The sequence below is a fragment of the Ciconia boyciana genome, chromosome 1, assembly GCF_034638445.1.
Source record: "Ciconia boyciana chromosome 1, ASM3463844v1, whole genome shotgun sequence".
Lineage (NCBI taxonomy): Eukaryota > Metazoa > Chordata > Aves > Ciconiiformes > Ciconiidae > Ciconia > Ciconia boyciana.
Genome location: NC_132934.1, coordinates 190763656 through 190791493, shown reverse-complemented (window position 1 = coordinate 190791493; position 27838 = coordinate 190763656). Strand labels below are relative to the sequence as shown.

The following is a 27838-nucleotide window of genomic DNA, read 5'->3' as shown; positions in this document are numbered from 1 at the left end:
CGACTACCAAAAAACCGATGAAAACTGCTCACAACTTGAGGTTTGTGTTTTCTGAAGGGGAAATGATTCACTAATTAGGACAGATGGTTGAGGACAGTGGACAATGGATGCCTTAGGACATCATGATCTACTAGTACACAGTCCACAAGGTGAGAAAGGCTAGATCAGTGGCATTCATAATGTACGATGCATGAAACGCGACTGCTTTATGAAATAAAATCTGTTGGCTATTCCTGCGTCACGCCTTCACTAACACATGCTTTCCCAGGGTATTTTGTGTGTATTGTCCACACATACATACAAAAAATAATGATATGGAAGCACTTTCCAGTAATTAGAAAGGAATGTATTCCCACAAGCCAGACTTGGGGCATTATTCCCTCCTGCTCTGTGTGGAGGTAATGCGATTCCTGCTTCTCCTTCCACCAGAAGCCAACAGATCCTGCAGATCCTCTCCCATGCACACCCCTCCTGCAGGGCTGCAATGAGTCACTCAGATCACCAGTTTCTCAATGCTTAAAGTACTTGTTTCATCCTCTTCATTTGAGCCAAAATACCCAGGGAGGTCGATCATCTGCTGCTCTGCCTCCGTTAAGCCAAAAGTAGTATTATCATAAAAGGCAAACTCAGGGTCCAAGGGGAAGCTCTGGCACTTGTCCCTTCGGTACTGGGCAGGGCTTACACTTAGGCCTCTCTGGGAGTTATCTTTGCCAGCTGAGCCCGTTTCCTTCCGCCACGTGCCTCTGGGGTTAGGTGAAGGGCCCCTCTTACTTCGGCTGGGCTCAGGCTTATCAGCTGCCTTCTCCTGACTGGCAGGCTGGCGGTCAGTGATCAGGTCCAGCTTCTTCACTGGGGGACCTGCCCTGTGGTGGCACCTTGTGCCGTGGCCCTGCGGTTCACACGCCGGCACAGTGCTGTGGGGCTGATCCAGCTTTTCACAGGTTGGATTAGCGTTTCTCGATTTTGGCCGCATCCTGTCCTCCAAACCCTGGTCCCACGTTCTGGTCCTGGAGTTGTAGAGAGGAGTCTGTCGGGGGGTGAGGGTGGACATGCTTCTCTCTCTGAAAGGCCTGGTCTTTTTAGTTTCATGGAAACTGGCTGTTCTTCTAAACTGAGGGTTTCTGTGACAGCCCCTCTCGGACAAGTCCCCTCTGTTATCCTGGTGCTTGAAATGAGCTCTTCTTATCAAGGTTTGGGTAGGGCTCATTGCAGGATTGGCCTGTGAGAACGGAAAATCCAGCCTAGGGTGAGAGCTTTCCCCTGGGAATTTGGGCTGACTGGCTGGCTGGTCCAGAAAGGGAGATTTGATCCTAAATTTGTTTGCCGCCGCCTCCTCTTGGTTTTCCCCGCTCAGGGGAAGCATCGTGGTGGCACCAACAACTGTGTCCGTGAGGGGATTCTGAGAGACGTGGTACACCTTGGTGGTCTCAGTCAGGCCTTTCTTCTTCATCTCTTTCAGCTGCTGCTGTGCGAGGCGGTAGCTGAAAATCGGAGGGATTATTTTTTGGGCGTTTGGCTGAAAGTTCTCACTTCCAGAGGCATCATCTTCTTGGGCAAATTGGAGGCTCCGCCTGTAGGTCAGAGGAATGTTAACAGGGGCATCCCCTCCTTCTGTGAAGCTGTCCCGCTGCTTGTTGCCTTGGCAAATGTTCTCCTCGTCAGAGTTTTTCCGGAAGCCGGGGGAATGGACGGAGTTTTGGCGGATGGCGGTGCTGCACTTCTGAGCTCTGCAGAGCTTCCTCCAGAGGGTGATGAGAACGGTGGCAAAGATGATGAACAAGCATAGGGAGATACCTGTGATGGTGACTATATTATTTGCTTTCTGATCCTCTCCTGGCTGGACAGAAGGTGGGGTGGGAGGCTTGATAGCTGTAAGAAAGAGCACACACGTCTGTCAGAGTTGCACTGTCACCAGCATTTTGGTATTTTAGGATGGATACTTTACTACAAAGAAAAAAATAACCAATTAATACAGTACAGGAAGTTGTCTGCCATTAAAATTTGGCCATTGTAGATTGTAGATCATTGTAGATCACTGTAGACGACTTGTTACTGACCACTTCAAGCTGGCAGGAACAGATCTATTTACTTTAAACCAAGGCTCCCACAGACCTTTTAAATGTAATAATTACTTTTGCCTGTTCTGGCATTTCCATAAGGCACTCCTACATACATGTAAAATGGGTTAACAATATTTGCCCTCCTTTACAAAGTACACTAAGACCCCCTGGTGAAAAGTGCCATAAAAGGGGTAAAAAGAACCCAACCCAAAGTAGTACTTCAGGTATCACTTTAAAATTATTTTTAGGATAGCTTAAGAGGGTGTGAGAATTGCAGTGAGTTTGAAGAGCAGAGAGGCAGCACTAGCAGGGGCAGTGTAACTTTTCTAAGTTACAGTCCTCTGAGGGTGCTTCTTCCACCACTGCCCATCGTCGCAACCCCAGAGGACAAAACCTTCTCCTCCACAGCAGGCTCCTAACTGAGAACAAGGCCATTGCTCTAGTGCCCCTGGCATTCTGGTATTGACACTCTTCTGTTGTAGACTGGAGATGGGCCTTCAAACAGGAAAGAATACCCTGCAAACCTGTAATGTGAACATCTCAGAGCTTTCCACAGCACTATTTAAACCTCTCACCTGTACACTGCACCACATTACAGATAGCTGAACCAATGAGAGATTAGTAATCCTTTTTTTGGACAAAGTCTCCAGCATTTCAGTGGCAGCCCTGAGCAGAATACAGCACGGCTGATGGATGATTTGGTCCAGCAGCTAATTTTAGTGTCAGGTAGCACTCACTTCCCAACTTCTTGTGGCCAAATATCAGCTTCGTAAGACCATGAAAATGCTGTTGGAGGACAAGGCTGCTCAGTTGTGGTTGACAAGAGCTGGCCATAAAGCTGTGAGCTCGAACTGAACCACTTAATAACCTTCTCCCAGTCTCTAGTTTTATCCAGAACCCAGAGCCTTCCATCGGGGTGATGGACCGTCTGCTGTAAAACTTGTGAGGTGCTCCCGCCTGCACCACAGTGACTGTCCAGCCATAGGAAATGTGTCTGCAGAATAACGAGAAGCAGACACCATGTACTTCCCATAATCCAGAATAACATTCATTCAACAGTGAGCTGGTAGCACAGCTATTATGTATGCAGGATGCACAAATGCACTGATGAGCACAGGCCAGAAGGTCCCAGGCTGCTATGATAACAGACGTGCAGGGCGCTGGGTGGGCAGGAGACCCATTTCTTTGACTCAGGGATACCTGAGAGCCCCAAGACCTTTGAAAAATCCTGCCACGGGATTAACTTTGAGCTTCACGTCACTCTGAGAGCTCAACATCAGCATAAAGAACAAGACCACTGCCTGCTGAATCTTTTTTGGAGGATCCCTAAAACTTGCATTCAGCCCAACACCATCATGCCTGGAGCATGGAGCGCTGCCGTTTTGGGGGCCTGAGCAGGAATTGAACATGCTGACCCCAGGGGAGAAGGCAGGACCAGCATTTGCCCTGTTCAGTACCACCACAGCAGAGCAATTCATTATTGCTCATCCTTCTCTCAGTCTCACAGCTATTTTCTAAAGACTCTGTTTTCTATCTGGAATGCACACAGTGCTGTATCATTTGGAGTAGAAAGCTAACAGCTAGCAAACAGCGAGGTTCGAAACAAGACTTAGTCACTTAGGTTTGCTTCTCTCCACCTCATCTACCTCTGCCCCTAGACTGCGTGCTGGTTTCATTTACTCAGCCATTTGCTCCATCTGCTGGACTAATGACTGCAAACATAGTTACGCTCAAAAAAAGCTTGCCTGCTTCAGAAAGGTGTGGACAGTTGGGGGGTGGGGAGGAATGGCACCCCCAGCCTGAGATCAGACAGCAGATGAACACTCTAAGATCACAATGTCAAGTCACTTCTTGAGCAACCTAAGGTTCAGTGAGACGGAATCATGTAGGTGATTCCATAAAGGAAGCTGCCTGACGTGGGAGCAGGAGGATTAGAAACCACGTGCAAGAGAGAAGCAAGGTAGTTCCTCCAGATGATCCCATGGCAATGGGTGCAGATGCAGGCTTCCTGTGCATCTGGGTTTTCTATATATAAACCCTCTTTATCAACCCAGAGACCCTGCTGGAATTTGAGGATTGTCCAGACCTGCTGAGCACTGTCAGACAGTAACTCCAACCCTCCAACCACGCTGCCATGGTCACGTGCACCGTGTAGACACAGGACAGCTGACCTCTCTGGAAACCATCACAAGACTTACACAGCTGCACACCTGCATAGAAAAAGTGACACCTCCGAGAAGCACCAGAGAGGCCTGTCACTTCTGTGCGTGTAAAGCAAGGTGCACACCCAAATCATGTGCCCAGCACTTGCTTCACATGCACGGAGTCCCCTCCGGGGAGCTCTGTGCACCAGGGCTGCGCTCTGAACTCCAGAGGAGTGGGGTGAAACTGGCCAGCGAGGAGCCAAGCCAAACACGGCTTACGGAAATACCCCTCCAGCAGGTAACAGGAGGCACGGAATAGCACAGCTCAGCATCAGCTTTAGCAAAACACCAACTACCCCACCACGCTTTGCTGGTGGCACCACTACCTGCAGCAGTCCGAAAGAGTTTGGCATAGAGAAGACAACTAGCCCTAGAGCAGGGCATTAGCTTTAAGCGGGACCCTAAACATCTGACTTGCTCCTCTCTGCTTACACTCACAGCTTTACGAAATAAGCAACCCCACAGGGCCAGCATTTTCCAGTCATTAAAAACGTCACCCACAAAACATCAGCCACCTTAACAACAAACTTAAAACATCCCAAGTGCTGCACAAACACTGACAAAATGCAATACCTGGCTTGATGGAATGTAATTTTTAATATTTTCCCTTCACCCAACCTTTTGTTCAATACCAACCCATTTCATACAGTGCTCCACAATACATTTCAGTCCTGCCTGTATACTTGTGAGACATTCATTCAACGAACAACTTGAAGCTGGTTCAAGCCAACATCTCCATCAAAAAAGGAGTCCTGCCCTCTCCCTGCTCCAGCTACACATTGTACCCCTCTGCTGCCCTTCGCTTTTCAGTGGCACAAGCATTGCAGTGGCCATGTGATAAACAACTTCCCCACATCCCCAAACTGTCCATTTTTTAGCTGGCTCCATTCCAGTTCTCCACACTCCACTTTTGCCAGCACAAGGAAGTGTACGGAAGCAGCCAAAGCAAGGGGTAAGGCATATTGTAATAGCTTAAATTACCTGTTAAATTACAGCCTGAGAGCCTAGGAGCCTGCACAGTCCCTGTGCACCTTCCCTTCCCCATCCCTGCCCCCTGTGGCACCTGTGGGACACAAAGGCATTGGAGCTTGTAGATCAGCCAGTTTCTAAGCAGATGGACCTCTGAGGCCCCTTGGCATCAGCACCCTCCTTTTCAGCAGGGAGTTTGCAAGAAGCAAAAGTTTTGCATGGACTGAGCACCATCACCCTGTTAAAAGGGACCACTTCTGCCCCTCACGCTGGCTGTAAGCACCCAGTTATAGTGCTGGCACAGCCTCATCCAGCCTCACCAGGGGCCATGGGGCTGCTGTAACCCCTTCTCACCTTACAGGAAGCTCAAGTCTCCTGTACCCACACCCACTTGCCACCCGCCAGCACCAGCCAGCCTGCCCGGCCACGAGCTGACAGCGGTGGCAGGCTGGAGCAGGGGGAGACCTGGCACTGCCACCTCAAAAAACTCCCAGGGTGACACCCCCACACTGTGGGTCCCAGCTGGAACCAGTCCTCTTTGAATAGGTTTTCACTTTTAATAGGTTTCCACTGCCTGGAGTCTTTGGCCTTTGGTACTGAACATGTTCTGCTAGCCCCAAGATCTGTCCCCCAGCCCTTCCCCACCCCCCGTCATGCTGGAGATGTTAAACCCCTTCCACAGCACTCACAGCATGCAGAAATCTTCTTAAGCCTTGAAGCCCTATCTCAGGCTGTCCCACAAACACATGTAGGCTCCCACCCTACTCCATCAACCACAGGAATGTGACATCCCCCCTAAAATCAATACGACTGAAGGAGAGATCGGATGCTTCCATTTTACAAAGCCATTCTAATAACAGGCCCTTTGCTTTTGCCAGGGCAGAGACATAACCACAGAGAAGAGGACAGTGGAGCTACGTACACAAGCACTCCTCCAGCGAACACAAGGAAGTCTCCCTGGGTGATCCAGCGCAGCCTGGTTTTGCCGGCGAGGAGGTGAGGCACTCTCGGAAGCGCTCTCGGACGCCGTCCCCGCAGGTGACACTGCAGGGGCTCCAGGGCTGCCACGGGCTCCACGTTTCTGCAAATACACAAGCTCACAGCAATGAGGAATGCGACTGCCTCCTTACCTTTAAAGACACAAGCATATGTCTTCTCTTATTCCAGCAATAAATAACCAAACAATGCAAATGGCAAGACCAAAAGAGCAAGAAGCTTCCAGGGACCTGCTCCTGTTCCCATCAGAGTCTGAGGCAACGCTCCCGCTTTTTTTTTTTCCTTTTTTCACTCCAGTGCCAGCCAGTGGCACAGCGGTCAGTTAACTGAGGCTGGCAGGATCTGCCTGGAACAACAGCAAATGGAAATTAATCCACAAATCTTTGGAATGGGTTCGTAATTTATATATTAATCCAATTCCTGCCTGACAAATAGTGCTTTTACAGCAGGATAACTTCATTGACTTAAGTGTAGTTACTCCTGATTTATATGATTGTGAAAGGAGGATGAGCCTACAAGGCCTAATGAAACAGTGATATTGGTTTTTCTCTTTATTATCTTTTCAGCACACAAACATGTTACTGAATCATTCATTTGACAGCTTACAGGTCCCTATTGTTTTATTGCTTATTGTTAGGCAATTAACTCAAGATGAAGTTTTGCAGGTTCATTTATTTATTTTAAGTGGAGGCAGGCTCAGGTTCTAATGCTACCTCAAATATTATCATTTTTAATATGTAATGAAAACCCTCTTTTGCTTAGAAAACATCCTTATCCAGTGTTCAACACTCAAACTTCACAGCAGCAAGAACCCAGAGACAGAAAGGGACCATTCCTGCCCATATCTGACAGCTGTGACACCAAAGCAAGACCACAACTTTAAATTCCAAACCAATGCACGAGTCCGGGGGCAACCTTTAAGGACAGATACCCAGGGGACCCTCCTATGGGTCAGCTGAGTCAGTGACCTGGCTTTGAAATGTGCCAGAAAGAAAAACAATACACCACTTACTCCATTTCACCGCTCACAGATAAAGTGGAAAACCAGCTAAATCACGAAATGTAGATAAACTTGCTAAAGTTTGCTCTTTTAAATAATTTACGGTGCTGCTACTGCCAACACAGGTCACAATCTTTAATTTTCTTACACTGTTGCTTTGCTGCTAGTATGCCACCGAGCTCCTGATCAGTGAACAATTTATGATGTTAAAGGACTAGACAGTGTTGCATGACTGGAAATGGCTTTATGATTTCATCTTATATTGGTTTCTGTATTGTTCATAGTGTGTTATTACCTTTAAAAGTCTCGAACAAAAAAAAATACATCTGTGTTTCAATAAACATGAAATTTTAACTGCTTTGGGTCCTGTCCTACAAATTTTTGTGAGCACGCCAATATGAATAACGTTAACGCGAGCAGCGTAACAGAACCAGCGGGGCTGCTTTCCTGCGTGCAGGTACTCACCTGCATTGCAGGATGAGGCCCAGAGGTTTTGAGCTTACACTTACAAGGCTGCAAAGCGTGTGTGGGCACATACTCACGCACATCTGTGTGCATGCATGTTCGAGTACGTCTGCCTCGCCTAATGCAGACTAGAGATGGGCATGGCGAGACACCCTAGTGGTGCTGAGGTTTTAAGCCCACACAACACCAAATGACCTCCCAGGTTATTTGCCACTGACTCTACCACAATATTGTGATATCCATGATCCCAGGCTGTCTTTCACTTTTTGCTCTTCGGGCACCTCTCTGCTTTCATCCCTCTGTCTCTGGAGCTGGAGAGCTGCTACAACAGGGGAGAGGAGCCCAGAGGCAAGCTGTGCTTTCAAACTCCTCCTCCAGTTTGCAGCCGCACCAGTTCCCAGTAAAGTGAGAAACGGAGCAAGACTGGATGATGGTGTGCGGTGTCAAGAGGAAAGGGAGTCAGAGGATGCCAAGGAGGGGGGAACTATGGAATTTTGTTGGGGTAAGGAGTCCCTCCAAGGTAAAGATCCTGGACAGCTGCAAAATCACATCAGCTAGCGAGCAGAGCTATTAGTGAGGGCAGCAAGAAAAATGGCCATAATCAATAGTCAGTCAAGGGCCCACTGATTCCTCCTCCAGAAGACTTCATGGTATCACAGTATTTGGGGATCTCATGACACTCTTCTTCATATCAGTATCATTAAAGACTCCAGCAGTGTCCCTCATCACTGGCAGAGGGAAGTAGGCTAGCTGGAGAAGCACCCACCTCCTCATAGACTACTTTATGTGAGCAACTTGGTAAGTCCCTGCCATAATTTCCAGTGCATGAGCTAGCTCACTTCCCTCTCTCCACATTCCCTGTTCATTTAAACTTCTGTTCATTACAGTCAGATATACAGCCAGACCCAGAAAGGCTCTGATTGCCTCTAGTGCTAACACTGGTGATAGTGGAGGATGCTTGGCAGCCTCCGCATTGATGCCTGTGGGCTTCAATGTACAAGAACATTTAGGATGAGTAGTTTTCTAACTTTGACATCAAACCTATGATGTGCCCATTGCCCCAGGGCACTTTTCACTGACTTCGGCTTCAGCTGAGGGCACAGAGTTCCTCAGCAAAAACACCTGCATCCATAGCTTTGGGGCTAAGAATACGCACCTTAAGCAGCAGGAGAGCAGGAAATCCTCCAGCTCCCATGAAAGACCGGAGATTTAAACTCCTACAACTTGCTCTGCCACCTCCTGCAATTACCAGAATGTAAAAGAAAATGAAGCATAGCTTATTCTCCCCCAAGGAAATGAAATTATTAACCTCCATTTAAGACAAACAGATCCAAAGCGCCAGGGGAAAAAACAGAAGGTATGCACTGCAAACTAGCTCTAATAAGTGTGAATTTTTTCACATACAATTGAGGAATCAATTATCAACGTGAAGACACCTAACTGATGAGTTAGTCTGAAATAGCTGACAGTTGGCAGATCTGCCAACATGAAAGATAAATGCAATTAACTGTGTTAATTGTTGCACTGCATAAATATCTCCCCTCAAATTTCTGTGTTGGTAAGACTTTGAGCACACAGTGCTATCTAATGGCGCAGTCAGTGAGGGATGCTCAGCATCATTCTTCCAGCCTGACGCATGTGTTAGTCCTAAGCACTTCAACAAGACCAGTGATATGGGACAAAATCACTAATTATTTACAGGCTCACATAAACACCTGCGCTAGCCTGGGGGATTGCAGGATATTTGTGGAAGTTGAGATCAGTTTTTAAGTCCTGAGATTGGGTGTACACACATCGTATTGGTGTTTGGATAAGACCTGGGAAAACACTCTTCTCACCCGTTCTGTTTCTCTATTTCCATGGAAATGAAGCCTGGGTGCACTGAAATGGTGGCATGCTCCAATAGGTTACTAATTTGGACAACGAAAGGATGAGGATCCCTCTAAAGGAAGAAAACCTACACTCCACCTGGACAAATTACAGTATTTTCCCCACAAACAGGCATCTTTAAGAATTGCGGAGGCACGGCCTAAAAAATATTTTTCAGAAGCTAAGAGCTATCCCAGTGAGTCCGTAACACCCAATTTATTCCTAAAATTCTGGGGATGTGGAGAAGAAGCATTCACTGATATAGGAGAAGCAGATGGGGCACAAACCAGCCCTGGCATACCTGGATCCACTGCATCCGCCTGTTTCTAAATAAATGCAAGCCAGGTACAGATTCAGGCAAAAGAGCTAATTGGTTTCCAGATTTTCCTACAGATAGGCAGGTCTGATTCATACAGTCTTATTCAGGGAGCAAGAATTTGATGAAAGTTCCCTGCCTGACCCCTAGATACTCCACTTACTCCTCTCCTCCCTTACTGACCACTTTTCCCTTCAGAAGGGCTTCCCCTACCTCCCTCTTTCCCTTTGCTGACAACAGCTGCACTTCTTATGCCCTGCTGACTCCCTGATAGCTTTTTTTTGACAGTTAGCACAAGTCAGATGAACAAAATTAATCTCTGCTGTCAGCAAGTGCAAGAGACTTCACTGGGAGTCACATCAAAGTTGAAACCAGTCTCCAGAGTGTAATTAAGAACTGTAAAAGAAAGTTAATTAACACTGGAAATATGAAGAAAATAAGCCCATTTCTATGCTGTAGCATAGATTACTGATTAATTTTATCAGTCTCATCCTGAATGTTTCAAGTGGGATACAGGCTAGGACACAGAACATCCTCCTAAGGAGTGCAGAAGTCTCACTGCTGGGGACGCTTAAATCCCAGATGAGCAAAGCACAGGATAAAGTACTGAAAAGAATGAGCCTGCAATGCGTCTGTTGCTGGGTAAGATGATCTAACAGAGTTTCCTACTTTAGACATTCAAATAATCCCGTCAAACACCGGAAAAAAATTAGCTGCATGACTCTCAGTCACCTGTGTGAAACAGTTAACGCTCCACTGAGATGAATGAAGTGACTCACATCTCGCTGTTATTTTTTCACAGGTTCTCCAGCTGGAGTCTGCAGAAAGCTGCACAAGTGCTGGCTCACATTTAATAGGCGTATTCCCCACCCTTCATAGATATATTCAGTCTTACATAGCACAAGCTTTTTTGCGACACTGATTCTGAAGCTGATGGCCTGGGCTGGAAGAGCTGCTGTCCTGACCCACTCAGGGCCACTGGGAGCCCTTTCCTTCCTATTCCAGACACAAGCCAGGTTCCTGTTCCACAGGCTGGACTAAACCCGGCTGGGATGAGGAGTAAAGAGCAGGATTGACAAAGGGTCAGGAATATAACTGATGCCCGATCTATGGAAAACAGGTGTGGCAAAATAATCTTATCTCATCCTCTGTGGTTTGGATGAAGATAATTTTAATGATTTAGGAGCTTTATCTTTTACAAGACAGTATCTCTGCTTCATAATAATAGAGCATATACTAAATGAAGTAAGAACTGGCTGAGAGACAGATTTGATACGCAATTGTCAACAGAAAACCATCACCGAGTGGGAATGCATTTGGAGAGATTCCAAAGGGATTAGTGTAAGGCTCAGTGCTGTACAATGCTTGCCTGGTTGACACGAAAATATATATAAAACCATTACTGAGAAAATACGTCGCTCCTGTGATGACATAAGTAGATAGTGCAGTTGTATGGAGGAATATAGGTTACTTGCTAAGTTAGAATAACTCAAGCAAAGTAGATTATAAACCAGGAAAATGTAAAATGTAGGAAGAAGGAATACAAATTGTACCTGCAGGATGGTAGACCACATATTGAAAGGTCATACGCAAAAACATCTCAAGAGGAGTTTACACGGTAAAAGTTATGGCAAAACTAGCTAATGAAATTGGTGGAAATTAAAGCAGATGAGCAGTAAATAGCTGCTCAAGGGGCATCGGTGAGGGGGACATCAGAACACAGTACCCAAAGCTGGTAACCCTGTCATCAAATAAAAGGACTGTTTAAAAAAATGGAAATGGAGCCAAAAAGACCCATAAAATTAATCAAATCCTGAAGAAAACACCTTCCAACTAAAGACTTAATCTTTTCAGTTTATTAAAAAGAACATTGAGATTATCTGGAAGGACTGAGATGATCTGGATGTGCAAACGCCTTCACAGGGGGAAGAGAGTGGATAGGAAACAGCTGTCTCCTCTAGCAGAGAGCAGCAGAGTAAGAGCCAGTCACTAGAGGATGAAGCTCGATGATCTTTAGTTATGAAACACACAGAGTTTCCCTTTTAAAAAAAAAAAAAATCAGAGCAGAGTATTGAGAGAAATTACCAGAAGGGTCTCTGTTTTGTGGTGCCTTCAACAAAAGACTGGAGAACTCTCTGAAGGATAAGTGGCAGTCAAATGCAAAGACTAGTTGTGGGACTCAACACCAGGGTAACTGGATTAAAAGTGATGGCTCATGCTGCACAGGAGCCCAGACTAGAGGATTTATCACCTCTCCTTGCCTTAAACTGAGTTCAGGAACTCCAAAGCAGTAAATAAGTGACTTGTGGAGAGGCGCCTGTGGTGCAGCAGCTGCACATTTTGCATGAACAGCTATCAGGGATCTGGGTCTGCGCACAGTGCCCTGCAGCAGGGTAAGACACACTCGTGACCCCAGGAAAGGGCTTTCCAAAACAGCCGGGAGGCAGATGGCCATCGCAGGCAGCGCAGGTTCACTCTGCCTGTTGTGGCTTCAGGCGGATGCGCACCTCCCAGAACACCCCGCTCCTTTCAAACGCTGCCTGCGGGCTTTGAAGTCTCGCAGATACAGGCACGAAGTCAGGTGTGCAGCAGTCTAATTCATTTCAGGTTGACATTTTATTTATGGCTACACGGTGTGGTTTTGCTTTCATCGGCTTTGTAGATTTGACAGTTCTAACTCGGCAGCTATTGACTTAACTCTGTTCTTCACAGGCATAGCCTGATTCTTTCGACTGCAGTTGTAAGGACGGTGCTATCAGGGAACCCAAGAAAACAAAGCAGATTGCAGGCAGTCATTGCTTAAGGTGGATGTCATCAATTAAAACAGTCAAATACTGGGCACAGAAACGTATCTATGTCATATTCCAGGTATTCATCTGTCAAGGTAATTATCTAGATCGCATCAGTGTAACATACCACACAAGCACAGAGAAAGAATTAGAATTCTCTCTTCCTTTTTCCTTGAGAATTATCTCCATTAAGAAAATAATATGCTTTCATTTTTAGATAGACTTGCTTATGTCAAAGGAAGAGAGAGTGCCAACAGAGAATGCAGATGGGAAGTTAAGATGAAGAGAAGAACTATGTACCATGTTTGGCATATGGTGAAAATAGAGGTCATTTTTAGTACAGAGTGTTAATTAAAGAGCTAACAGTTTTAGAATTTATGAAATAGTACAAAGCAAGACCATATGATGCTAGGAACCTAATTAAGGTAAGCTCTGTCTGGACTGTGTGCTATGGAGCATGTCCTACACTGCTGGTCTGCTGATGACCCTACTCAGAGACCTGCCCATGAAGCACAATAACCCTTTTTTGGTTTGAGTTCCTGCACTTCCTTTTCAGGGAGACCAGGGTGGGGAGGTGTAGAAAATGGTGTACATCTCAAACCTTTCAACCCAAACTCTTTGAAGTGTTTCCATAGGAAAGACTAATTCATTACATATGGACACAAGCCTGCTCCAAATGAGAACATTTACATTTCCATTCCAGGGTGGACAGAACCTAACTTAACACAACCTAACCGAACCCAACCCCAATCCCCTTGTGCACATACAGCCCATCCCTCACTGTGGTTGCCTTCCACAAATGAAGGATGAGAAGGATATTTGGCTCATCTGCTTCCTCTGCCATGCTACTGTGATTTCCAGACTCTGACAAACCATGGACTGCCACCTCTGAAGCTACATCTGCATAAGATGTATAGATACAAATAGAATGTATAGATATTCCTTAAACAGGGCCGAGGAATGGGCTCAGGCTCTGTCTTGTGATCATACTTAACTGTGATCACTCCTTAACCATGATCATTCATACTCCTGGACAGGGTTTTAGCTTCTGCCAACCAGCACTCTCCCAGACCATGCCTGGTCATTGCCAAAAGGACTATAGGGACCACAGACTGTCCCTAGTTGGCAGTTTGTATGATTCTAATCTTTTCTGGGAGGAAAAGTGATGAATGTGATGATATATGAATGTGACCCATGACCTGCCAGGTGCCCTCATGGGTCAAAAAATGCACCCTGTCTGTTTTAAGCAGCAGCAGAGACATGTCTTGAAAGGCTGCTTGAAAAACCTGCAAGCTGTTCAAGAGACACGACAGTGTATTTCGCTATGGCCAAATCCTGATTCATCTCACCATAATTTGTCTATCTAACAGGTAGGATTCTGAACTCCTACAGCAAATGGGCTAGAGAAAAAGACAACCAGGTGAGGATTCAGCCCACGTATCTTCTATACCCATGAATCACCCTTGCGAGATGCCTATCTCTCTGGACTAAAAAGCTAGACAAGCCAAGACCCTTGGCTTTTAGACACTTAAATGTAGGTAAGACTAATCCTACCTTTAGTGTCTCCAATGGGCCAGACCTACTGCAGTAGCTTCTTACCTCACTGAGAGGGTCAAGTTTCAGTTTTACCAGGACTAGATAGATACATCATTCAGAATGTCCCAAATAGTTTTGGTTGGTACTTAGTGTTAACTTAGTGCAGTTTTAAGCTACCACAGTGGCATTTGCTACCAAATGTCCTTGTGTATGCCTCTACATAACAGTCTACTCCATCTTGTTCCCATCTGCCATGGCATTACAACTATTGGCATTACAACTATTTTGTCTGGTGTTGGAGACCCAAAAAGTAGCTATTCAATAGGGGACAGCACAATCAAACCTATTTATCTTTACTCATGTTGGCTGGGAAGAGCACTGATTTTGGCTAAAAGAGGACAAACATCAGTACAAACCCATATTCCTTTGGATCATCATACACTCCTTAACTCTTGTTGGAAAATGGCTTCGGTTTGAGAAATTAAAGAGGTCAAAGCAGTATTTGTTCTTCCCCACATCAAACAAAGTGCAGTTAAATTCTGTCCTGTTGTCTCCTGGGTGAAGGGTGGTTTCATACAGCCAGGTTGTTCTTTGACTAGGATGCTTGAGAGCCTCTTTATAGACGACAATTTTTCCGCTGATAGAAGTGCAGGGTGGAGAGACTACGAAGACTTGAACCAAAGTTTTGCATGTTGCTTCTGGTGCCACAACCAGTCTGTATCCAAATTTGTGGAGGAGATCTATGGGTCCTATGGAGGCAATGATGGAATGTGTTTCTACTGATTTCAGTAACACAGTGATGTATGCTTCTTGACCAACAGGTGGGCAATCAAACTCTACCCACTGGGACCGAGAGAGTGGGATTCCTTTGCTAGTTCTAATGCCCAGAGTCTCATTAGAGCTTACTCTTCCGAATTCATAAAGGGTGCTGGTGAATATCACATCCAGTGAAACCACTGTCTCATTCACGGCACACAACTGCTCATTTGTAAAAAGTCCAACCTGAAGGGAGCTCCCAAGCACCTCTGAACTCTTGTTCAAATCAATGTGAAATACAGGCCATTCCACATGGAGCATGGATGTGCTGCTTCTGCTCCACTGGGCAGCACTGCCATTATCACTGGGAGAGACCATTCTGAACAAGAAGTCCCCAGCACTCTTGAAATGGAAACACTCAAACTCTATCATCCCCTGGGACTGATTTGCTGGAAGCTGTTTTCTTGCAATTATCTCATTGGTGCTGGCATCCAGCAATAGGATGGACAGATGCGCTGATGCCACATTACCACCACCATAGTACTGATATTCCACAGACACTGTGTCATTGCTGAAGGCTACATGACCTGGGCGCTCCAACAGGAGATACTCCACTTCGCCGAGAACTGAAAGGAAAACAGTTTCACAACAGTATTAAGAACCAGAGAGACAACTGAGTCTCTTTGAACCAGTATTAAGAACCAAAGAGACAACTGAGAACCAAAGAGTTCATCTACCTTATGAAAGAAAACAAAGATTTATAAAGTGGATATTTAAGAAGTGGTTCTCAAACTTTTTAAAGTGAATCAATTCACACACAAAAAAAGTCCTAGCTATAGCAATTAAAGCTCACCACCTCTCCTTTGTGCAGGGACGTGGTTTGGAGCAGCTCAAAGTCCACTGCAGTAACATGTTCAGGGAGGTTAAAAACAAGGTTTGTTTTTTTTTTAAAAAAAAAAAAAAAAAAAAAGGCAGCACCAACCCAGAAGATTCACAGAAAACTTTATTTATCAGGATAGATTCTCAAACTTCTCTACTTCTTTCACTTACAGATTCTTAAAGTCCACTTCACAGTGGCCAGCTGTTTTTCCACTTACTTTATCTATAATTTAGCAAAGAAAGGACAGTAGTTTCTTAATACAGAAACATGAAAAATGTCCCTCAAATTAAATAAAATAGGAAGTCTGCATGATGCTTTTTGAAGCCTCTTCTCCTGCTCTGTCTTATGAATCTTTCATTTTGCTCATTTGCATCACAGAGACAGTTGAGTGAAAGAGCTGAAAATAACAGTGATGGTGACTGCAGCACTTTTCTTGTCTCAGATGTGGTGCAACATGTCTAAATGACATCATTTCATTATAAATGGCACAGTCTTTTTAAATGCACTTCTTGCATGACCATGTTTGTGCAAGTTTCCAAATTATCCTGAGACATGCTGTAACTAGTGGGGATAGATGATATCTAAAGCAATGGATTGGGAAGATCACATTTCCGCTCTCAGCTCAGCTAGCTTTTCTGCGTTGCTTGAAACTTAAGCATTTCAGACATAGAATGGTTATCTGAAAAATGGGAACTGCGTACATCTATTCCAGATACAGAATGTGCTGTGAGACATCTTTATTTAATTAATTGTCTGGGAAAAGGCTTCCGAGTCTTGGATGGAAGGTGCTACGGAAGTGTAAAACTTCAGTTAAAGCAATCCTTTCATAAGTAGTATCAACTAACAATACTTTGACTTGTTAAATCTGTTGCACATGTCTTAAAATTACCTCAAAGAAAGCTTTGCTGGAAAAACACTGCAGCTGCCAAGGCAAGCACTCAGCAGTCAAGAGTAGGAGGACTCATCTCACATAATATTAGACGCCTACCCCTCTAAGCTTCAATTTGAGTTAGTCACCTTGGATTCACTTTCTTGTCAGCAGGGAAATTTTCAGGAAGAAATTCATCTGACCAGCTATAGACGTTTACATCAGGGTGAGGTGCAGTGTGCACTAGAAGAGCCTATTACTCTCCCCCAGCTATAACATGGCCTTAAAATAACTAGCTCCAACCACATCCATAAAGTCCGAATGAAGGTGGCATGCACAGCCTTACACATATAAATCATGCCTATACTCTTATATATATGTACTATAACTCAGTCTTTAATTTGCATTTCCACAAGACGCTGCTTCATTTGGCAGACGGATGGTGCTCGTTACCAGAGGGCTGTTGTGTTCTCATTCTTCCATGGGTGGTCCCATGTATTATTGACTGCACACCATCCAAAAATCCATCTTGATAACACAGAATTATTCATTTCCCCCATAGACTCTTCTATTGTGCTCTTATCATAATATATTACTGCATTAGAAATATTAATGAGTTTATCCTTCCAATATCCCCGAAAGATGAGAGGATTGCACTATTCTTGTTTAGTGTGTTAGGAACCAAGGCACAGGCACAAAGGTGAAAACTGTCAAGTATCAACTAATTGTGGATGCCCTAAGAAACCCAGGACTGGATTTTAAATACAATGGTCCTTCAGACATCCGAAGCAGGATCCCATTGATCCCAGCTGTGGTGAGCACATGGCACCCCAGCAAACCTGATCTCAACTCGGACACTGAGAGAGTAGGGAACAGACCCTGAATGCCTGTGAAAAACAGCTCTCCATGAATTGCCCAGCAACACATTCTCCTTGCTCTTCATGTTTTGGTTCTGTCATCTGTGCCTGCCCATATTTTCCAGTCCTGTTCCTACTGTCGCCTATTGTCAATATCTCTCGGGTACTAATTCCATTACCATAATCACGGTTCTCCAAACTCCTGCCCTTGTCTCTTTGCCTTCTAGTTGTTCTACCTTCTGCTATTCCTTGGGCCTGCAATTAACTCCAGCAAGTTCCCACCTTTCTTGCTAACTGCTAGCATAACAGCAGAGAACACAGGACAAGCAACTCTAGTGCCCAATATTACAAATGTAGGGGAACTCTGCTGCCCTGGGCTGGAGCACACACAGTATTCCGTGGGGCTGGCAAGAGGAGCCAGTGGGAGTTGGGGCACACTCGACCCTTCAGAGAACTTCATCACTAACTCATCTGCAAGGACTTAAATCTGGACCAAGTCTGGGCAAATCTTCATAAGGACAGCAGAAAGCATGTCCCAGGCCACCATGAGCACTCTAACAAACATGAAGTTCCCACAGCGGTGTTAGTTTCCCTGTGAAACAGTTGGGAGTTGCTGGGTTTTTGTTTCTTTGAACATGGGCAAAATGATGCATTTCTCTACAAAGAAACTGGATAGATTCAACTTAGCTGAAACATTATAAGGGAAAAAGAAATCAGACCGTGGCAAAAACCCAGTGTGAAAAATTTCAACTTCAAGCATTAAACTTACAGCAAAAACATTTGAGTGATAGTAATGAAAAGCATTGATGTTTGTACCTACTGCTCTACTGTCCTTACTCTCTTTTGTGACTGTCTTGACTCTCTTGCACTATTTTTTTATTTGGAATGGCTCAGACGAGAAGAATTAACATCACTGTGTATGTGTGTGGGAGGGACTGGAGAGAGGCCAGGGGACTGCCATGTAGCTCCCATCAACCCTAATGCAGATCACTTGGGAAGTGAGGAAAGTGAGCATTACTGGAGGATGCTGTTACAGCATTGCACAGCTCTGGCTGGTGCACCCCAGCTCACAGCATCCTTTCCCCCATCTTTAGTTAATAGCACAAGAACTTTGCACTCTTGGACAGCCCACATAGCAGTTTTTCATGATGCGCCAAAAGGCACCAGTCAGAAATAGAGCCAGGTTCCACTGCAAGCTCCTTCAGCTGCCTTCCAGCCTACTGTGCACGCATGACTGTGTCACATGCCAAAACGTGGTCCCAGTTGTTTGGCCAGCCAGTCAGGGGCAGCTTTCAATGCATTTGTATATTTTTGGTTGTCATTACAATGGTCTCCCATTGAATGGGGCCTGGCTGTGGCGCCAACAACCTGCCAGAGGAGTCTCTGCAAGAACTCATGCTTAGAAAGATCAAAAGGAAAATCCTTGTTTTCACTGAAGAGCGAGAAGAATTATTTGAGGGTGCTATTCTGATATTTATTTATTTTTAATTGTGTTTAAGCCAACTTGGGTTGTGCTGTTGGCTTGTCAGCCACCAGCAGCACAGAGCTAAGAAGAACAAACACATCAGAAAAACTGATAAGAAATTAGAATACTGTTTTGTTGTATGTTAGGGCTTTTTTTAGCATTACAGTAATTTTCCAGAGCATACTGGATCATTTAAAAAACAGTCTTGGTCTGAAACGGAGAACTATGAGTGAAATAGTTATCTAAAAACTATGTACACATGTGATACTCAAAGATGTACATATGCAGAACTGTTTGGAAGTAATTTTCTGAATTATGGACCACCCTTTAACTGGAAATAAGGCAAAAGATGATGCACCTAAAGTTTGCAGTGGAGATTTAGCTCTTTAACTGCACCTTGTAATTACCTACTGTGCCACACTCTATAATAAAGTTCAGGCTTTTACCTCTGAGTCAACTAGTTGTGAATGCCTACAGGACTGGCTTACCAAGAACCAGTGGATATTGCAATCATCCACCTCACTTCTTGGGTTAAGTGAATTTAATACTTCACTGTGTTCCCCACTCAGTGCCGTGGTCTTGGTTATTGGTCTTGGCTATTTAACTTTGTCTTATTAAAAGAAGAAATAGTACTAAAAGCCATAGACAAGTGTCTCCACTTCTGCTGGAATTAAGTTCATCTAAAAGATGTCAATTCTAGGTTCTTTACACCTTCTAGTGATCCCTTGCTCTAGAGCAGAGATGGAGCAAGCACAGAGGCATGAGTAGCTGAGCATACTTAGTATTCAGTCATTACCTATAATCAGATTTTTCTCACTCATATAAGGAGAGCAAACTGCATACATTTTTGGTCCATTTCTCTCCTTTGTAAGACACCTTCAGCCATTTGGTGTGTGAACTACCTACTACCACAGCTCATTCCATAAGCAGAGACTAAACAAACCTTTTTGCATTGTTCCATGCTACAGACATTTCAGCAGTGCATGGATTAACCCTTTAGAATGGCTTGACAATGTACTGCAGCTGTCAGAACAACACCTGCTTTTAAATTAGGAATGTAATTTTCAAAAACATATCTACTATTTAGGAATTATGAGTCCCATTTTCAAAATTTCTAATTCACTGTGCAATAAGTAATTAACTCCCTTTGCAAATCTACTTCCTACTTAGTACAGTCTTGGAAAAGATAAGACGCCATGCACAGGATGCCCCTCAGCTTGTAGATCTTACAGTTGTCTAACTTGAACTCAGATGTCTAACCTCCCTCCTTGGCAGCTGATGGTGAGAAGGAGGTGCTTTCTCACTCCACACATCTCAGACCGCAAATGGGTTGGAGCTGCTTTCAATATGTGCTGATTTGTGCGTGGACTACTCAAAAGAGACTGATTGCCTCTGACTAGCTGCCTAATTTTACATGACTAAGATTGAATGAGTATGAATACCATCCTTTGGCTTCTTATATGGTCAGAGGAAAGAACACCTCTGCTGTTCTCTAAGTGGCAGCTTAGGGCCATCAGATGGGGGCTCACTCAATCATAGGAGGTTGCCTGTACTGTAGATGCTGACATCTCAGCCAAACACCATAGGTTCCTTTTATAGTGAATAGAGAGAAACAGGTAGCTGTATGGCACAGTTCCACCCATCCTGGTATGGATACCTAAAATAGGTCTCTCTTCCATGACATTCACTAAATATTATGAAATATGAGCCTTACAAGAGAGCAGAGTTCCAGTTACTGCTTCTAACACAGCCAGTTCCCTGATGATGCCCACGGAAATCTGTTCCTTTATCTTGTTTATTTCTCTGAGCAAATTTACAGCAGGAAAGGTTCCTGCCACTCTGATCTAAAGGGGCAGTTTATGCACGCTGCATGTTCCACCTAGATATTGCATAAGATCTAGACTATATTCTGTGCATATCAGTGGTGGCTTCTGTGGCATCCGATTTCAACAGATCATCTGGAAACAGCACCATCCAAAATGGCCTTGTGAATACACATCTCACAGTTTTCTCTTGATAGCTCTAATACTCACCGTAGTCACAGAGCACTACTAACAATAGATTTGAAAAATCCTTCAACATCTGTTTCATTCTGACCGGTGAGATCCCGGGTCCTTTTACTCCTCATGTCCTTCTTCAGCTCCAAAGTGCAGGCACTTTTTTCCAAGAACACCTGAAAGTTAAAAAATTAGAGCTGTGTTGACTTTGCTTCATAAAATACAAGAAGGAAGACATCCCACTAATAAGTATAAGAAAATACACTATTAATCAACACTTTTCTCCCATTTACTTAACAATTACTATTACTGTATCAATGCATCTGAATAAGCACAGCTACAGTTCACTGTACAATAAATTTTCCCTTCTGAGCCAGAACAACAAAGACAGGTCACAACAATTTACCTTTGCACTGCAGTAACTGCTGCTGTGCATGTCTTACGTTAAGATCAAGACTCATGATAGCGAAATAACAAGTATTTTATACAAAATGTAACTCTGGCCTTGGCACATATCGATATTGGAGATTTATTGCTGCTACATGATTCATATCACTTAGTGTCAACTGCTTTCAAGTATGAAAGAGACTCAGTACAAAACTACCATTTTCGTCCTCAAACTGCCCTGTTATTCAGGTCTAGTAATATATTTAGTTATCTTACCAGATTTATAAAAGATCTATAACTGCCTTTTATGTCATTCAGACTGATCAGATGGAGAAGGTGCTAACTTCCACTTTTTCCTCCATCTTTTTTTAAGTTTACATTCTCTGCAGCCTTGGTTAAGCCAACAAAAAATAGAGTTCCTTTTGGCAAGTTTCACAATTTTATGTCCATGTGCTTTAAACTACTCTTTATGAGTCTCGTAACAATCACATAAAACAGGCTGGAAGCACAATGATAGCAGCAAAGCCAACAGTTTGCTTCAGAAGCAGAAGTAGGGGAGAATCTAGAAAGAGAAGATCTAGCTCAAGGGAACTATTCTCAAAATACAAGTATTGCTCTTTTGTATTGCATAGGAGCGCCGGCAAGTCAGTCTTACTGTGTTCGCCATCACGCAAACATGCAAGAAAGTTCTTGTTCCATAAAGTTTACAATCTAATTTTACGAGAGAAATTTGGCACTGGAGCAGGCAGAAGTTAGGAGTGAACAAAACTGCAGAGCATAAAGGTAAAACGTAGGAACCAGGTATGGGAAAGATCAGGTGCATCTTTAGGAATCACAAATGAGGTCTTTCAACAATTACATTGCTAGACTTGTTGAACTAAGAGACAGCAGACATGTTATTTGAAAGCTTTTTAAACTGTTCTCTGTGCCAAGTGGCTGGAGAGAATAATTTCTACGAAAATGTGCCAAGTGGCTGGAGAGAATAATTTCTAAGAAAAGACTAACAGCATGACTTTGCTCAGTAAAAGCCCATTACAATAATAGCTGTACATGTCTGAAGGGAATAATCATCATCCGGCCCACGAACTTGACAAGGCTCCAGAAAGAATTAGATAGGGACAGTGATACCGCCACCACCCACAATTTCACTTGATATGCCATAAATTACAGGAAGACAAACCTTATGCCTCAAGACAGGGGCGGGCTGCTAGCAGAGGGCAGTGGAGAGCCAGCCTGCCTCCCCGGGCGGCCACTCCGTAACTGCCCCCGGCTACTGGCAGCAGGCCCGGCATCATGTCGGGGACATCATTCTTTTCACGTATCATTATTGATCATTAATCGGTTAAGCAAAACAAAGAATCAAAGTGGTCCAAGGAAGAAAAAGCAGGTTTCATTTAAAAAAACAAAAAAATTGCAATTGATGCCTTGGCCTCTAGCGTAACTGCTCAAGGAAAACAAGCAGAAGTTACATGGCGTTGCTGTAAACTGCTCTGAAATACAGAGGGGAAAAAATGCTTTGTGGGCCACAACCATGATTGTGCTGGATGATTTAACGGGTCTTTTCCATTTCCAGCTTTCCTAGCTGTGTATTTTTCAAATGGCTTTTACAAATACTTCTGTCAGAGAGTCACACACTGACAGGTGAAATTAAAATAATCCTAATCTCAGTCTAATGAACAACATACTGCAGAGAGGAAACAAAGCTATGGAAGGGGAATAAATCCCTGGGAAGAAAGAAAAAAGCCTGCATGGGAGAACACTCTCAGTAAAGATAGTCACCTTGCATCTTAATTTGTGTGTGCCAGCCCCACCCAGGCAAAAGCAGCACGGTTCACAAGACAGGGCGCCGGTGGGAGGCACAGGAGACCCAACTTCTGTTCCTATTCCTGCCATTGCCAGGCATACGATGTCAGCAAACTGCAGCATTAACCTGCTCCCCTCTCTCCCACTCCATCTCTCCTGCTCTGTATTTATAGTACAGACTTTTCAGGACAGGGACTCTTTCCAACCAAGCCCGCGGATGGAGCCCAGCGCCAAGGCCCTTGGGTGTTTCTGTAACACTGATCATTCGTCAGACCAAAACCTCCTTCCCTCTCAGTTATCTTGGCTTGCTTGGGAAAAAGACTCCAGCGTGCAGCGCAGGCAACACCCAAGCTAGAAGTGGAGTATTTGAAACAGCACCAAAACTAACTTCCAATTAGTGAGATCCGGTACCTCTGCAAGCCTAGCTCGGGGCTACTTCACCCTCTGCAAGCCTCTGCTGTCACTGCATTGCACCAGGAGCCCTCCCACCTCACACACAGCTACTTTAGGCTACCAGCTGCAATACAGCCCTACCTTTGAACAAAGCTCCGAATGAAGTGCCTCCACGAAGCCTCCCTGAGTTTTTGCACCTTTGCTAGCTCAATTCTAAGAGCAACTTTGAATGCAAGAATTGGTGGCCCACTTCTGGTGTAGTATTGCCTCCCCTCCTTGTCCTCTCTTTCCCCACAGGTTTGTTCCTCCTTCAGTTTTCCCTCCTTTTGCCTTGCCTCAGTTTTGGACAGGCCTTATGCTGACCTCTAAGCTCGGTTCAGACTTCTCCCCACTCCTCTCAGTCTTTCCCTAAGCCAACTTTTTTCTAGATTTCTTCTCATTTTTAGGTCTTCTTCGAAAATCTCCACATCTTTGCCTCCTGCCCCCTGCTCTATTATTTCTCCACTTTTCATACTCACATAAAATTTTGCTTTTCAAGCCAGACAATACATCTTAAATGGTTTCTACTCTATTCAGATCTTCTACCTCAAGTTCATTAACTTAATGAGATGAAAAATGATTGAACAGAGAAGGCTATCAGACTTTGAATAATTGGCTTTTTAAATTTATTGCTCTCGTGGACAAGCACAGACTGAGGCTCTATTGTGTGACACGCAGCAGAAGCACAGCAACATAAAAAGATGCTTTCTTCTTCCAAGAGACGGTGTAATGGGCTGATTGGAAGTGGAAGACTTCCTCCCCAAAAGGAATTGGAAATGACAGACGAGGAGGGGATAAGCCATAAAGGGCCTTGGAAATGAAGACCAAGAGGCTTGTGTGTAATGCAAATGACACAGGAAAACTTCAAGTCCCTGCTCTGCAACAGATTTCCTGTGTGATCTTGGTCACATCACTTATTTCCAGTGGAGGGCTGTGACACAGGAAAACTAGTACCTCACTGTCTGGTAAGGCTATTATGAGAATAAATCCATGATGAGCTGCGAGGCTTACAGGCACTACTACAGTGTCAGGAACTGTGCAAGAACCAAAGATGCAATTTACAATTTTATTTATGGTATTTTTTTGTGAATAAGTAACAGAATAGATTATATATACACTGCTAGAGTTACATATGTTCATCTATTCAAATAATGTCCCTATTTCTCCATCATTAAAATCATAAAGTATTTTGTGATCATTTCAGTTTTACAAAAAAACCCAAACAAACCAACCCAAAACAACAACAAACCACAAGCCAACTGGATTTATGACTCCCAGTACTTTTTGCAGCAGTATCCAAGGCCACAGAGCAGACATGACATTTCACAAACCCACCACCTGTTCCAAGTGCTGTCACCTGCTGATTTAGCACAGCTAACCAGTTACCAGCTTCATCACCTGCAACAGCATAACAGCAGCTACTCCCCCTTCATAAGGGAGATGACAGGCAAATGAGCCCTGCAGTTAAGAAAGGGCCATCAGGAATTAATCAGCTACTCCATGACCAATCACTGAGTTTAATGAGAACACAAACTCACAGCACTTGAAACCTCTGTGCTCTGGAGCCTCATTCACATGAAGGGGAGTGCCACTGACGGATCCTGGATTTCACCCTGGCCATGGGTACCCTCAGTCCTCCTCCTCATTGCAAATCCCCTGCAAAAGCTGAGCCCTGCCCTACCCTAGCTCCATCCTCCTTCAGGAATCGGGAAGAGGCTTGTCCTCGCTCATCTCCCCTCCACCAGTGCAGCCCTGCTCCTTCCTTGTCCCCCAGCTGGGGTCCCCCATGGGGTTCCCATGCTGTAGCAGCTCCAGGTGAAGGTGGACCAGCCACAGCACGGGAACCCCCACGACTCATGAGAGCATGGGGAAGGGCTCAGGGAAGGAGTAAGTGGGGGGGGCCAGGTTGAGGACTGATCCTCTCGGAGCCAGCCTGCCTCCCCCCGGAGCGCTGCCCTGAGCAGCGGCGCATGCCCCAGCCACCCCGAGGGACCCAGGGAGCCGGCCAGGGTCTGAGTGATGCTGTCAGAAAAATAAAGTTACCTACTGGAATTTAAAACAAGCAAAATGTTGCCAGAATATAAAGGGGGGGCAGGGTGGAATCCCAGATGAAAACCAGTTTCCTTAATAACTGTCCATTAGTAAACATTTTTCAGTCATATTTGCAACCCAAAATTTGCACAATTCTGGTTATGCATGAGAGGCTAACAGTAAAATAGACTAGAGATGGAAAAGCCTGGAAGTCCTAAATCCTCCCTACATTTCATTTGAGGGACACCAAGCAGCATGAACAGCAAAAAGAAATGTGTATCTGCAATATTTCTGCAAATTTAAGATATTTTATCTGTATGGCAGGAAAGAGATTAATTATTTTCAACCAGCATTCGCTTATTGCAATGTGGGATTAGGCAGCTATTGAAGTGTTACCACCTGCTGGGAATTTCAGAACTTCCCATATAATCCTTTCCCTTCAACATTAAAGAGGGAGCACCTCAGGTGTGCATCACACTTTATCAAAATATAATCACTGCTGACCAGTCAGAGTGGTCAGGGTCAAAAATATGCCACTTCTTGGAAGATACTGAGTTTAGCAAAAGAAGTACATATGTGATGTCTGCCACAGCAGGGGGCTGGAGCTGACATCCTCAAAGGCATCTCTCATTCTTATTTACACATCAGACAATTTTACATTGTTATCAGATAATGGCTTTATTAAAATTATGCATCTAAATTCACTAGACTGAAACTGACAGCACCAGATTCTCTGTGTGCAAGAAAAAAAAACAATAATTAGCTGCTAAAGCCTATTTTCATCCACATTTGGGGTCTGATCTCACAAAATCCTGGGATTTCTCAGCTCCTTTTGATATCAACTCAGCAACTCAAGAGCTAGCTGGCCAGCAGCATCTGTCCTTTGAAACCTAAGGGCTACAGTAGACTGAATATACGGATGAGATTTACTTTGGAAAATGTACAGCGAAAATAAGTTTATTAAGCATAAGGAGATTTGGGAAACTGTCCAAGCAAGAATAAATAATGAATGCAAAGAATGAAATACATTAGATCACCCTTTATGGAATAAGGGATGGAATGCAGTCATCCATTCTTTCCTCTATATTCTCCTCTATATATTGTTCACTGTTTCTGGAATTCCCCTTTTAGTGAAGTTTATCTTAAAGAGCATAGTATGGGGAATATATATTGCACAGCTGAAATAATTAGAAATACATTTGAGAAGCAGGTCTGAAATGTCATGAAGTATCAGTATTAAGAGAATTGGGAAGCTGTCTCCTCTGCTTTACACTGATTTTGTCATATACTCACATGGCTTCGTCTAGCGACTGATACAAAGTAGGAATCACCAAACATACTGAAAAACGCTAAAATTAATCCTACTTATCACAGACTCGGAGTGACAAAAACATCACAACTACTTTACGAGTCAGTGCTACCTGCACTTCGGGACTGCTAAAACACCAGGGCTCCCAGGCGGGACGGTCCCTGCCTCAAGGGGAGAGGCGATCACAAGGAAAATCTAAGCAAAGGACAGACACAAAACCAGAACCTGAAGTCAACACGGGTATTTTTAAAAACCTGAATAACCAAGCGTTACGGCAAACGCAGCACGGTCCTGTCAGCACCCCTCGTAGGCGACTGTCCCCAGCCTGTGCCGACCGGGGTCCGTGCCGCTAGACGCCACCCAGCCCGCTCCGAGCCTGAGGCTGCCCGGGGCTCCCCCGCGGCTCAAGCCCCTCGTCACCCGCGGCGAGGCGAGGTAACCGCCGCCGCGGGGCAACCCACCCGCGCCCCGCGGACGGCGCCTCAGAGAGGCCCGGGATCCCCCGGCCCCCGCGCCCGCCCCGCCGCCAGGCGAAGCTCCGGCCGGGCCGCGGGGCAGGGGACGCGGCTCCCCCTCCGCCCGGCCCGCGCTCACCTCCGCGCCGCTGCCCGCGGCTCTGCGCGGGCGGAGCGGCCGCCGCACCGGCGCCGCCGGCGGGACGGGCGCGCAGAGACGGGGCTGAAGCGTGATCCTTCCCGCGGAGGAAACGCCGCCGGGGCCGCCCCTCCGGCGGCGGGCGGGCGCTCACTCACCTCCGGCGGCCGCAGCGCCCGACCCGGCCCGGCCGGCGGCGGGGGGAGGGTTAAATGGCGGCGCGGCGCAGCGCGGCTGTCAGGGCGGCTGTCAGCG

The 27838-nt window shown here is 45.2% G+C and overlaps 1 protein-coding gene across 1 annotated transcript; it reads right to left on the bottom strand.

The window, feature by feature from the left end:
* Window positions 1-261: 261 nt before the first annotated feature.
* Window positions 262-27838, bottom strand: THSD1 (thrombospondin type 1 domain containing 1). The gene is made up of 5 exons (XM_072854574.1): window positions 27742-27838; window positions 21064-21203; window positions 14621-15586; window positions 6156-6314; window positions 262-1869 (listed from the first exon to the last, which is right to left on the bottom strand). Exons 2-5 carry the CDS (start codon window positions 21119-21121, stop codon window positions 494-496), a joined length of 2559 nt encoding a protein of 852 aa, XP_072710675.1. The 5' UTR covers window positions 21122-21203; window positions 27742-27838; the 3' UTR covers window positions 262-493.

What these genes read in the sequence shown, in the direction of transcription:
- THSD1 (XM_072854574.1), bottom strand. Translation starts at nt 21,121, where the DNA reads ATGAAACAGATGTTGAAGGATTTTTCAAATCTATTGTTAGTAGTGCTC. An exon ending in AGTAGTGCTCTGTGACTACG is followed by an intron (nt 15,587 to 21,063) that starts GTGAGTATTAGA and finishes TTTTCCTTTCAG; the next exon opens with TTCTCGGCGAAGTGGAGTAT. An exon ending in GATGATCCAAAGGAATATGG is followed by an intron (nt 6,315 to 14,620) that starts GTTTGTACTGAT and finishes GTGTATTTGCAG; the next exon opens with AAACGTGGAGCCCGTGGCAG.